General features: G+C 40.5%; 1 protein-coding gene and 1 long non-coding RNA gene across 4 annotated transcripts in view; one reads left to right on the top strand and one right to left on the bottom strand.

Annotated features, from left to right (window-relative positions):
• Window positions 1-13,595, bottom strand: part of CHST9 (carbohydrate sulfotransferase 9) — a 292,759-nt gene that overhangs the window by 38,756 nt on the left and 240,408 nt on the right. For 2 of the 3 annotated variants that reach the window (XM_077974631.1, NM_001261472.1), the window contains 1 exon segment: window positions 6,861-6,898. The exons of the other annotated variant lie outside the window; for it this stretch is intronic. In XM_077974631.1, the coding sequence (XP_077830757.1) occupies window positions 6,861-6,898 (38 nt within the window). 3 annotated transcript variants of the gene reach the window in all.
• LOC114673705 (uncharacterized) overlaps window positions 1-13,595 on the top strand; it is a 53,250-nt gene that overhangs the window by 13,561 nt on the left and 26,094 nt on the right. The window lies entirely within an intron of this gene.

The raw sequence follows: 13,595 nt of genomic DNA, 5'->3' as shown, positions 1-13,595 counted from the left end.
CTACCAATGAGTTTCTTCACAGAATTGGAAAAAACTGCTTTAAAGTTCATATGGAACCAAAAAAGAGCCCGCATTGCCAAGACAATCCTAAGTCAAAAGAACAAAGCTGGAGGCATCACGCTACCTGACTTCAAACTATACTACAAGGCTACAGTAACCAAAACAGCATGGTACTGGTACCAAAACAGAGATATAGACCAATGGAACAGAACAGAGTCCTCAGAAATAATACCACACATCTACAGCCATCTGATCTTTGACAAACCTGAGAAAAACAAGAAATGGGGAAAGGATTCCCTATTTAATAAATGGTGCTGGGAAAATTGGCTAGCCATAAGTAGAAAGCTGAAACTGGATCCTTTCCTTACTCCTTATACGAAAATTAATTCAAGATGGTTTAGAGACTTAAATGTTAGACCTAATACCATAAAAACCCTAGAAGAAAACCTAGGTAATATCATTCAGGACATAGGCATGGGCAAGGACTTCATGTCTAAAACACCAAAAGCAATGGCAACAAAAGCCAAAATTGACAAATGGGATCTAATTAAACTAAAGAGCTTCTGCACAGCAAAAGAAACTACCATCAGAGTGAACAGGCAACCTACAGAATGGGAGAAAATTTTTGCAATCTACTCATCTGACAAAGGGCTAATATCCAGAACCTACAAAGAACTCAAACAAATTTACAAGAAAAAAACAAACAACCCCATCAAAAAGTGGACAAAGATATGAACAGACAGTTCTCAAAAGAAGACATTCATACAGCCAACAGAGACATGAAAAAATGCTCATCATCACTGGTCATCAGAGAAATGCAAATCAAAATCACAATGAGATACCATCTCACACCAGTTAGAATGGCAATCATTAAAAAGTCAGGAAACAACAGGTGCTGGAGACGATGTGGAGAAATAGGAACACTTTTACACTGTTGGTGGGATTGTAAACTAGTTCAACCATTATGGAAAACAGTATGGAGATTCCTCAAGGATCTGGAACTAGAAGTACCATATGACCCAGCCATCCCATTACTGGGTATATACCCAAAGGATTATAAATCATGCTGCTATAAAGACACATGCACACGTATGTTTATTGTGGCACTATTCACAATAGCAAAGACTTGGAATCAACCGAAATGTCCATCAGTGACAGACTGGATTAAGAAAATGTGGCACATATACACCATGGAATACTATGCAGCCATAAAAAAGGATGAGTTCGTATCCTTTGTAGGGACATGGATGCAGCTGGAAACCATCATTGTCAGCAAACTATCACAAGAACAGAAAACCAAACACCGCATGTTCTCACTCATAGGTGGGAACTGAACAATGAGATCACTTGGACTCGGGAAGGGGAACATCACACACCAGGGCCTATCATGGGGAGGGGGGAGTGGGGAGGGATTGCATTGGGAGTTATACCTGATGTAAATGATGAGTTGATGGGTGCTGACGAGTTGATGGGTGCAGCACGCCAACATGGCACAGGAATACATATGTAACAAACCTGCACATTATCCACATGTACCCTAGAACTTAAAGTATAATAAAAAAAAAAAAAAGAAAGAAATGTATTGTATGGCTTTCCATCAGAATCACATATGGAGTTTTTGAAATTGCAAATGTCTGAGCAGGATCATTCCCAACCTTTGTGGGGTCTACAGCAAGAAGCATGAATGGAGGTCCATATACTGTATGTGGAACTATTTCTTAGTGTTAAGGGAAGCTACACCCAAGACCTGGTCCTTGTTCCCATCCAAAGGACTGCTCTGGGACTAGGAGACCTAAGGAGCCCTGCTGTCCCTCAAGGCCGTCCTACACTAGAGGTCTGATTGGTTGCTTGGAACTTCAGTGGGGGGAACAGGATGGACCCTGGACTTAGCCTGGGGACTCGTGGGCAGGGCCTGCATCTCTCCCCATCAAGGATGGCAATGACTCAGTCCAGGTCTTCTGGTTACTGAGGAGAACATGTTCTCCTACCTCATGTTTTCCTTTTCTGGTTCCAGATTACCAGGAGTTCTAAGCACCAGCTGAAACTATACTCACCCACTCCACAGCCCCTCCCCAAGCAGAGGGGATGGTGGCAGTACAGTTAGCTGGGGAACACAGTCTGCCTGTATGTCCTCCCACTTCGGGAGCTATTGGGTGGCTATCTAGAAACTAAAGCATCCCTTCTTTCTTTGATTTCACAGGGCCCACACAGCCCCACCTCTCTCAATAAGGGAATTTCACTCTTTTATTGGTCTGTCCCATTTGCCCAGATGATCCCTGAGTTCAGCTGCTATGTTCCTTTCCACATTTTGTGAGCTCTCAATTGGTCATGAAACTTTAAAACATGAGGCTGAGAAAAAGAAAAATCTGTCTTTGCATGGCTGTTTTTGTGATGCTTGGAGACTCCTAAAGCCTGTGACCTTTCTTGGTCGGGTCTGAGGGTTGTGCTGTATCTTAACCCAAGTCTAGAGCTACTGACCCAGAATGTCTTGGGGTTAGAATTGGAGATGGGGTCTCAGGATCTGTGCTAACAAGTTTCAGAGGTGACTATAACGCCCAGTTAGGGTTAAAATTACTGTTAACAAGGAATGAGGAGGTTTTTCTACTTAGTTTTTATTTCTCAGCAAGATGATATTTTAAAACTGCAAACTACTGCAAACTGCAGCAGAATGGAAGATGAACAGAAAGGTGGTGAGGCTAACAGGAGAGCCTCAAGAAATCACCGAGGAAATGAGACAAGGGCATGGATGAAGCAGGGGTTATGGGTGGAGGTGAGGAGCTGGTTGGGAGAGGTCAACAGGAGATCCCATCAGAAGTGCCCAGTGCTCAGAGGGAGAGATGGAGTCGAGGATGACTCTGAGGTTTCCAGCTTGTTATGGTGAAAGGAATGAGGCACATCCCCCATATATCTCCCAACTTCCTGAGCCCAGCACAAACACATTCCTCCATATTTCTCTCAAACTTCAGAAAAACACCACCTAGGAAATCCCCGATAAGGACACAGCAGGAACCAATAAAAAATGCTAAATGTGCTGTAACCGAGAGAATTACCTTGTTCCCCTGTAACTTTACATATCCTGTTTACATCGGGCTATAAAAAGCAAGCACTCGCATTGTTGGAAGCCCTCTTGTATGCTGTGGAATGGAGGCACCAAGTTCGAACTTGCAGTAAAGATCCTTGCCGCTTGGCTTTGACTCTGGACTCTGGTGGTCTTCTTTGGGGAACAAACTGTCTGGGCATAACATCGGGTCAAATTATATCCCCCAAACAGATATGTTGAAGTCCTAACTCCTAGTACCTAAGAATGCAACCTTATTTGATTATAGGGTCTCTGCCACTGCGATTAAGTTAAGAGAAGGTCACTGAGGGAAGGCCCTAAGCCAAGATGGCTAGGATTCTTATAAGGGGAGGGACACAATGGGAGGGCAGCCATGTGTCCACAGGGGCAGAGAGTGGAGTGATGCGGCTGTAAGCCAAGGAATGTCAAGGATTGCTGGCAAGCACTGGAAGATAAAAAGAGTGAGGAAGGCTCCTTCCCTACAGGTTTCAGAGAGAGCATGGCCCTGCTGACACCCTCTTTTGGATGTGAGACAATACATTTCTGTTATTTTAAGGCACGTCTTCATGGTACTTTGTTATGGCAGCCCTAGGGACCAAATACAGAGCTGTAAGGGCCTGCGCTGGTGTTGTCTCTCTGCACTGGGTCGTCAGTGAGGGCAAGCATTTCTCATAGAGAGCACCTGTCTGTGAACGTTCTCCACAACATAGGACATCCTCTGCACCAGAAACAGAGCCCCATATTCGGTGTCCCTCTTTGTCATCTAGCGGCACAAACACAAGGTATTAATTCACTGAGGGTTTCAATTATCTGCTGTATAAAAAGGCGTAAACACAAAAGGTTTAAATTGTCTTTTATATAATAAGGCAGTTTCCAAAAATTCAATTAAGAATTTACATTCAGTTTTCCCATTCTTATGCTGACCATGTATAATTTTATTTTGAAAGCATTTTTGGTAATATTTTAAAGTGTTATCTTTCATCTAGTATCGTAAAAATTATTTAGAAAACCTATAGAAAATTTCATCTCTACAAGTAACATTTTTCAGATAGGAAATGATTGCAGCAAGGAACTGCCAAAGAGACAGCTGAAAAAAAAATTGGGTCATGCATTCATCCCATTCTAGAACAGAGGCTACCAAGCAGTTCACTGCTCATTTTTGTCCTCTTCTGGTAAACAAGCTGCGTTAACAAGTTACTTTTAAAAAGCATACTAATTTCCCCAGTGAATTGCATAGGAAAGAATCCAGCGTTCCCTCCAGAGGACTCAGATAGTTGTTTGTTCTCAGAGCTCAGGTGTGGTAAAATAGCCATGGGCTAAAAGCACAGGCTGGATATTAGCCAGCAGGCTAGAGCTTCCGTTCCGCTCCGCTCCTGATTTCTCACGTTGGTGCACAACTCATAGCCTGCCTGATGTGGGCGGGGTGGGGGGGTGGTGCGGGAAGACTCGATTTTCAATTTCAATTTAATTACACAATCTATAGTGCCTAGTGGGAAGGATTTAGGGGCAAGATTAACGCTCAGCAGTGTTCCATTTTGCCTTTCTTTCTGATAAAAAATGCTGTATTGATTATCTAAAGTGGGTTTTCAAAAATGTTTTTCAAGAGCCAAACTATTTTGGTGGCATAGTGATTTGAAAAAGAAGGTGACTTTATTTCTTTACTTTTTGCCAGAGTTTATATAAACTAGAGGTATAAGATACCTTTTTGAATTGTAATGCCAGTATATCATTCTTGAGAATGGAGAGCATTTCTCTACTTGGGAGAAGAATGAATAGAAATTTCATTGTAGGATTAGAAATATAAGCAATGACTGAACGAGATAATGATCTGTTCTGAGAATGACTACATAATTAAAATATTAAGACCTTTCCCTCTTCAGTTAAAATCTAAAGAATTTCACTCTCTTATTGAGACTGAAAACCATTATAATTTTATCTGGCATCAGATTAATATTTAAGATTATGAGTAAATATGTGGCATTCTATTTTGGTGTCTACATATTTTGTTAGTTTTGCTAAATGTAAAAGAAGCAAAAACAGGAGATGAAAATCTACCCATCAGAAGTGACCTTAGTATATTTTTTGACCAACTGCTTTAGGTTGTTAATAAGGGAAACAGGTAGGTTGTTACATTTATAAGGAAAACAGGTCAAGTATTCCTATATGATTTAAATAAATAAAAATAGCAGCAGTAAACTTTACTGGCTAACTGTTGCTGAGCCTCACCAAACCACTTGAGTACATACAAATAATGTAAAATGCAATAATAAAGAAACTAAGGGCCTGTGCGGTGGCTCACGCCTGTAATCCCAGCACTTTGGGAGGCTGAGGCAGGCCGATCATGAGGTCAAGAGATCGAGACCATCCTGGCCAACATGGTGAAACCCGGTCTGTACTAAAAATACAAAAGTTAGCTGGGCGTGGTGGCACATGCCTGTAGTCCCAGCTACTTGGGAGGCTGAGGCAGGAGAATCGCTTGAACCTGGGAGGTGGAGGTTGCAGTGAGCCGAGATTGTGGCATTGCATTCCAGCCTGGTGACAGAGCGAGACTCCATCTAAAAAAAAAAAAAAAAAAAAAAAAAGAAAGAAACTATGTTCAAAAGGCAAATGAACTATTTGAAATGGCCAATTGATTTTGCTATTTCACAATGATGGCATTTTCAAGTATTAAGAGAGTTGCTACTAGAAGTCAACATGTACAATAGTATTCAAAAACAAAATGGCACCTGATTAAATTTTGGCTACTGAATTTGAAAAATAGTGTATTAGCCAAATGGGTTGACAATTTTGAAAGCTTGATGAGTTACAGGGCATCTGGCACAGATTGGGTGAAACTAAAACTTCATTGGGATGGACTGACAATAGGAACTAGAATTGGAATTTCTTTTAGAGTGCACTTAGAAGGTTGAAAAATGCACTTTTAATTGGTATAAACGTAGATTTACCACCCTTCTCTTTGGTAAGGGTGAGTTGTAATTTATGCCATTGAAAGGAAAAAAGAAAGAAGATACGGAAATTTGTACCTATGGGTGAAACCCAAGCATATTTTTCCACAGGTCAATATCTGCATTCTCTGAGTCTAGTGGCACAGGCAGGGTTTGGAGAAACTGTCGCTAAGCTGGCCTGGGGAAAAAGTAGGTGGGGTAGGGCAAGATGTGCTTTGGGGGAAGGTCTCCCTTGGTTTGTTTGTGTGGCTGCAGGTCTCAAGCTCCTAAAACAGTTCTATAGAAGGACACCATCTACCTAGAAATACAAAAATAGATCAGTAAGAAGATGGGATAAGAAAACCGTGATGCAAACGGAAGATGCTGGTCAACTGTGAGTAGAAACAAAAGACCAGAATGGAAGATCAACTTGTGGTGTATAGGGAGCCAGTTCTTAGCTGTTTGGGAGGCAGTGACTTTGAGCTGATTGAATGAAAACCTGAGAAAATCACGGACAGTAACCTTAGTTAAGGGAAAAGCAGATGGAAATATCTATTTGCTGCCATGATAGTATCAATGCAGAGGTCAAAATCAGGTCAGAGAGATACTTGCAAGTTAGAACTGGCAGAGTCTCTTTAGTCTACTGTTTCCTGTTTGGGTAGGATGTGGTAGGGAAGGACTTGGCTTGGGAGAAGACAAAGAAAGTGCATGATCATCTACATATGACCAAATATGTTTTTTTCCCCAGAACCAGTAACATATATATTGCTCATAACTAACAGCTAACATTACCCCCACTTTTTTACATTTACACATGTTTAATTATTAACATTTGAAACAAAATTCTATATTAGAGTTTATGAGAAGTGAGAGAATACCTGGTTGGTGATATGTTCCTGGATTTTTTCTGTACTCACTGAAAGAGAAAGCAAAAAGAATTTTTACATTAAAGCATGAAAATGAATAAAATGTGGTACTGATCCTGCTCTGTTTACAGTAAACACTTCCAAGCGGTCATGGACTCTCTGAGCAAAGATTTCTATCACAATGTGGACTTTTACAACCACTTCAATAACTGGGGGAAAAAAGTTAAAACCTAAATAAACTGTGTTAGGCAAAGATAACAGAAAATGGAATGGAAATCCAATAAGGGTGATACCAGCAGAAGGTATTAAACTTTCGCAGAGAAATGAAGAGATGAAAAGGACCGAAGAGAAATTTGAACAACAGCCAGTCAAAACAAAGTTTTCCAAACAATAACAACCTATTGAAGTATAATACTAATACTAAGCTCAGAGAACCCTGAGAACCAGACAAGGAGATTTGAGGTGGCAGGGCAGAAGTGCTACTTCAAAAAACATTTCTTACATGGGGAGTGATAAAGGCCTTATTATACTTTGTTGTTATGGTATTGCCAGAGATTGAAGTACAAGCCAACAGTTCTATAAATTGTATCTTGATCAGGAGGAAAAACATTCAGAGAAATATATGACAGGCAACCAAGGGGCATAAAAAATAGGGATTCTAATATAATATATTTCTCAGTCATTGTGAAAACAGCCTGAAAGTGATCAGCATTATGTATGTCTTAAATAGAGGAAAATAAAATCCTTAGTAGTAATAAATAAAAAACCATGAGAAAAGAAAAGAAAGAAGACATTTAGTGGCATCACAGTTATTACGTGTTTGTGAACACCTCAGTGTTCACGAACATTTTATTAAATGGGTCTCTTTTAAAAAAAACAAACTTTAATTTTAATTGAAATAACTGTTGAGTCACATGTAGTTGTAAGAAATAATGCAGAGAGATTTCTTGTACTTTTTACCCAGTTCCCCTAATGGTAACATCTTGAAAAGCTATAGTACAACGTTACAACCAGGGTGTTAATATTGATACGGTCAAAGTAAAGAGTATTTCCTTACCAAGAGTATCTCCCTTTTTGTCCACTATAGCTACATCACTTCCCCTCCACCTGCATGCTCTCCTTAAACCCTGGTAACCACTAGTCTGTTTTCCATTTCTGTCATTTTGTCATTTCAAGAATGTTATACAAATGAATCATAAAGCATAGAGCCTTTAAGGACTGGCTTTTTTCACTCGGCGTACTTCTCTGGAGATTCATCCAGGTTGCTGTGTGTGTCAACGTGGTGGGTTTCTTTTTATTTTTGATGTATTCTATGGTATGGATGTGCCAAAGTTTGTTTAGCCATTTACTCGTTGAAGGATATCTTGGTAGTTTCTAAGTTTTGACTATGATGAATAAAGCTGCTATAAACATTTGTGTACAGGTTATTATGTGAACATAAATCTTCATTTCTCTGAAATAAATGTCCAGAAGTGACATTGCTGGGTTTATATAATAGTTGTAGGTTTAATTGTTTGAGAAACTGCCAAACTGTTTTCAAAAAAAAGATGTCCCAATTGAAACTTACTGGTCAAGTAGTCAACCAATAATAAGCATACTTAAACATTTTGTTAAGTATTCAGTACCAAGCTAGATGTCATATGAGATACAGTAGAAGTGTAAGAAGTATAGGGGAAATTGAATGATGATGTTCAGAGTGGGCTATTTGATGGTGTCATTATTAGGAAATGTCTGATGCCTAGGGCCAGTCTTAGACTCGCCAGATAATAAGAATCAATTTTCTTCATTTTCGCAAGGGCAATGCTCAATCAGATACTCTTGATATGTTTTAGATTTCTTTTGTCAGTTTATATGCAGAGTGTTTAAAGAAGAGACAACATGGTTTGTGGGAAAAGCTTGGCCTTTTAAATTACAGATCACTGGTGTTTAAATGTGGGCTCCCCAAAGAAGTGACGTTTGAGTCAAAGCCTGAAAGATGATAAAGGAGTTAACTTGACCAAGAAGAGGGGGAAGAACATTCAGGTAGAAGGAAGAACATGACAAGGGCCATGTGATAGGAGGGAGCATAGTGGATTCAAGGATAGAAAGGAGGCCAGCATGGCAGGTGTGGAGAGGTGAGCAGGGCATAGTGTGAGGGAGGCTACACAGGTAGGCAGGAAACCCTGCAAAGAATTCAGGTAGACCATTTTTGGGAAATGTAAGATCCTCTCAAGAGCAGTGGGAAATTGGCCATTAAGGGGATTCAGGCCAGTGCATGGGTAGTGACATCAGAATAGCATGCACAGCCTATGTTCTGAATGGTATTGCCTAGGTTTTCTTCTAGGGTTTATGGTTTTAGATCTTATGCTTAAGTCTTTAATCCATCTTGATTTAATATAGGTATAAGGTGTAAGGAAGGGGTCCAGTTTCTGTTTTCTGCATACGGCTAGCCAGTTTTCCCAACACTATTTATTAAACAGGGAATCCTTTCCCCATTGCTTGTTTTTGTCAGGTTTGTCAAAGATCAGATGGTTGTAGATGTGTGGTGTTATTTCTGAGGACTCTGTTCTGTTCCATTGGTCTATATATCTGTTTTGGTACCAGTACCATCCTGTTTTGGTTACTGTAGCCTTGTAGTACAGTTGGAAGTCAGGTAGCATGATGTCTCCAGCTTTGTTCTTTTTGCTTAGGACTGTCTTGGCTATACGGGCTCTTTTTTGGTTCCATATGAAATTTAAAGTAGTTTTTTTCTAATTCTGTAAAGAAAGTCAATGGTAGTTTGATGGGGATAGCATTGAATCTATAAATTACTTTGGGCAGCATGGCCATTTTCATGATACTGATTCTTCCTATCAATGGGCATGGAATGTTTTTCCGTTTGTTCATGTCCTCTCATATTTCCTTGAGCAGTGGTTTGTAGTTCTCCTTGAAGAGGTCCTTCACATCCCTTGTAAGTTGTATGCCTAGGTATTTTATTTTCTTTGTAGCAGTTGTGAATGGGAGTTCACTCATGATTTGGCTCTCTGTTTGTCTATTATTGGTGTATAGGGATGCTTGTGAATTCATGACTAAAACACCGAAAGCAATGGCAACAAAAGCCAAAATTGAAAAATGGGATCTAATTAAACTAAAGAGCTTCTGCACAGCAAAAGAAACTATCACCAGAGTGAACTACAGAATAGGAGAAAATGTTTGCCATATATCCATCTGACAAAGGGCTAATATCTAGAATCTACAAAGCACTTAAACAAATTTATGAGAAAAAAAATCCCATCAAAAAGCGGGCAAAGGATATGAACAGACACTTCTTGAAGACATTTACACAGCCAACAAACATATGAAAAAAGCTCATCATCACTGGTCACTAGAGAAATGCAAATCAAAACCACAGTGAGATACCATCTCACGCCAGTTAGAATGGCACTCATTAAAAAGTCAGGAAACAACAGATGCTGGTGAGGATGTGGAGAAATAGAAATGCTTTTACCCTGTTGATGGGAGTGTAAATTAGTTCAACCATTGTGGAAGACAGTGTGGCAACTCCTCAAAGACCTAGAACTAGAAATACCATTTAAGTCAGCAATACCATTACTGGATATATACCCAAAGGATTATAAATCATTCTACTATAAAGACACATGCACATGTATGTTTATTGCAGCACTGTTCACAGTAGCAAAGACTTGGAACCAACCTGAATGCCCATCAATGATAGACTGGATAAAGAAAATGTGGTACATATACACCATGGAATACTATGCAGTCATAAAAAAGGATGAGTTCATGTCTTTTGCAGGGACATGGATGAAGCTGGAAACCATCACTCTCAGCAAACTAACACAGGAACAGAAAACCAAACACCACATGTTCTCACTCATAAGTGGGAGTTGAACAATGAGAACACATGGGCACAGGGAGGGGAACATCACACACTGAGGCCTGTCAGGGAGTGGGGGAATAGGGGAGGGAGAGCATTAGGAGAAATATCTAATGTAGATGATGGGTTGATGGGTGCAGCAAACCACCATGACATGTGTATATGTAACAAACCTGCATGTTCTGCACATGTATCTCAGAACTTAAAGTTAAAAAAATATATATCATGTACAGATTTGCATTTTTAAAAGACCACTCAACTCTGGTTGGCAACTGAAACATCAACTCCTTAGGGTGTCAGGGGTGGCAGCAGCACTACAAAACCTTAGTTTTGTTTCCTTTGGGACCAAGGGAAAGCTGCAGAAATTGAAGAGACAAATAAGAGCCAAACAGTAAAATATTCACATCCTAATGATGCAGCAGCCTACTGAACTCTAGAAAATGGACTAAATGACAGCCTGTATCTAACAGCAGCTCTGACAATTACTAGGTGTTTGAACTGGGGCCAGTTACTTTAATGCTCTGACTTGTTTGCCTATATATAGCAAAGGGTTAACAATATCCACCGACTCTCAGATTTATGAGGATTGAATGAAACAAGAATGAATTTTGCAGGTAAAGGATAAAAGAGGGGCACTCCAGTTAGTTGGGGCAGAACGAGTAAAGAAATCTCAGAGGCAGGCAAGAGTAGGGTGTGTGGGGGTGAATTGTGAGAAGTTCTGAGTGGCTTATGTAATACATGCATACACTTTAGCAGGTGCGGAGATGGAATGTGGGAAGAGGGAAGGAGGACAGCCTTCGGAGGTTGTGATTTGGGATGATATTGGAGGCTTTGCAAGCAGAAGGAGGCCAGCAAAAGTCTTTCAGATGAGGATGAGGTGGCCAAAGCAGTTCTTGAGAAAGATGAGTTGAGTGGTGGTATGGAGATGGGTTTAAGGGGTAGTAGAGGCGGGTGGTGAAGACAGCAATGAGCATGTGCTGTGTCCAGATAGGAGGGGTGAAGGCTTGAGCCCAGGCAGTGAGAATGGGAAGGGAGGGACGCCAGGAGCAGGTGGCATTTCTGAGGTAGGTTCTGGAGATTGATTGAATGTGGGAAAAACATGAGCTGGAAGCAAGGGCTACCCTCAGGTTTTTATTAGGGAATCTGGCAGATGATAGCATGATTAAAGATACAATGAGAACACAGCAAGACCTCATCTCTAATTTTTTTAAATTAGCTGGGTGTGGTTGCATGTGCCTGTAGTCCCAGCTACTCAAGAGACTGAGGTGGGAGGAATGCTTGAGCCCTCGAGTTCAAGACCAGTCTTGGAAACATAGCGAGACCCTGTCTGAAAAATAAATAAATAAATAAGATGCAATGGGAGAAGGAAAAAAAATGAAGAAGTTAATAAGTGAGGCTTGTGCCTGTAATAAAGAGGAAGATATCTGTAGGTTACAGAAACTGACATGACAATTATGGCAGATCGAATTATGGTCCCCAACATGTCCACATCCTGATCAGCCTGTGAATACGGGATCTTTCAGGACAAAGGGACTTTGCAGACGTAGTTCAGTTAAGGATCTGGCGATGGGAAGCTTATCTGGACACATCCAGTGTAACCATAAGAATCCTTATAATAAAGGGGCGGGAGAGTTTACAGCAGAGAGAAGGCAAGGTAGCAGTAGCAGCAGGGGTCAGAGTGACGCCATTGCTGAAGGGGGCTATGAGCCAAGGTCTGTGGGCAACCTCTGGAAGCTGGAAAAGGGAAGAACATGGATGACTCCTAGAGCACTGCAAAGGAACACAGCCTTGCTGACACCCTGATTTTAGTCTGGTGAGGCCCATCTGAACTCTGGCCTTTAGAATTGTAAGTTGCACACATTTGTATTGTTTTAAGCCACAAAGCTTTTGGTAATTTGTTACAGCAGCAAAAGGAAATGAATTCAGACAAGTTCTCATGCTTTTTCTCAGCTGTTCCTCAAGGGACAGGGAAGAAGCACACTCTGCTGAGGAATTGCTGTTTCCTGGGCCTAGGCGACATGCCCCACAGACATTATTACGTCCTTGGAACTACCCTGAAAAGTAGAGACTATTCCTTCTATGTTTTTAAAGATTATGTGACCAGGGCTCAAATACATGCAGAAACTTGTCCAAATTTTCATGGTCTATGGGTGAAAGGACGGCCAGCATTCTAAGGAACAACGTAGCTACTCTTACAACATAGAAAAGCAAACTTTCATTATGCAAAAAAAGACACATGAACACGCAGGTTTACAGCAGCACAATTCGCAATTGCAAAAATGTAGAACTAACCTAAATGCCCATCAACCAATAAGTGGATAAAGAAAGTGTGGTATATATACACCGTGGAATACTACTCAGCCATAACATGGAATGAAACAATGGCATTGGCGACAACTTGGATGGAGCTAGAGGCCATTATCCTAAGTGACATAACTCAAGAATGGAAAACCAAATATCACATGTTCTCATTTATAAGTGGGAGCTAAGCTATGAGGACGCAAAGGTGTAAGAATGATGTAATGGACTTTAGGGACTCAGGGGGAAGAGTTGAAGAGGGGTGAGGGATTAAAGACTACAATGGGGTAGCTTGTACACTGCTTAGGTGATGAGTACACCAAAATCTCAGAATTACCACTAAAGAACTTATCTATGTTACCAAGAACCACCTGTTCTGCAAAAATTATTGAAACAAAATTTTTTTTAAAGCTGACTTTCAGGATAAAACTAGTCTTTTTTGTCTCATATTTGGGTCTTGTCCCTCCAGCTTTTGGTTAGAGGATTAGAAGGGGAAAAAATAAAAACATTTGACAAGGTTGTCTGACTGGCAGATAAAGTGGAGAATTCTCCCAGATTTCTTAAATTTTAATCTCATTATGTCTTCACAAAAC

Source organism: Macaca mulatta, chromosome 18, assembly GCF_049350105.2.
Source record: "Macaca mulatta isolate MMU2019108-1 chromosome 18, T2T-MMU8v2.0, whole genome shotgun sequence".
NCBI lineage: Eukaryota > Metazoa > Chordata > Mammalia > Primates > Cercopithecidae > Macaca > Macaca mulatta.
This window is presented reverse-complemented; position numbering and strand designations above follow the sequence as displayed.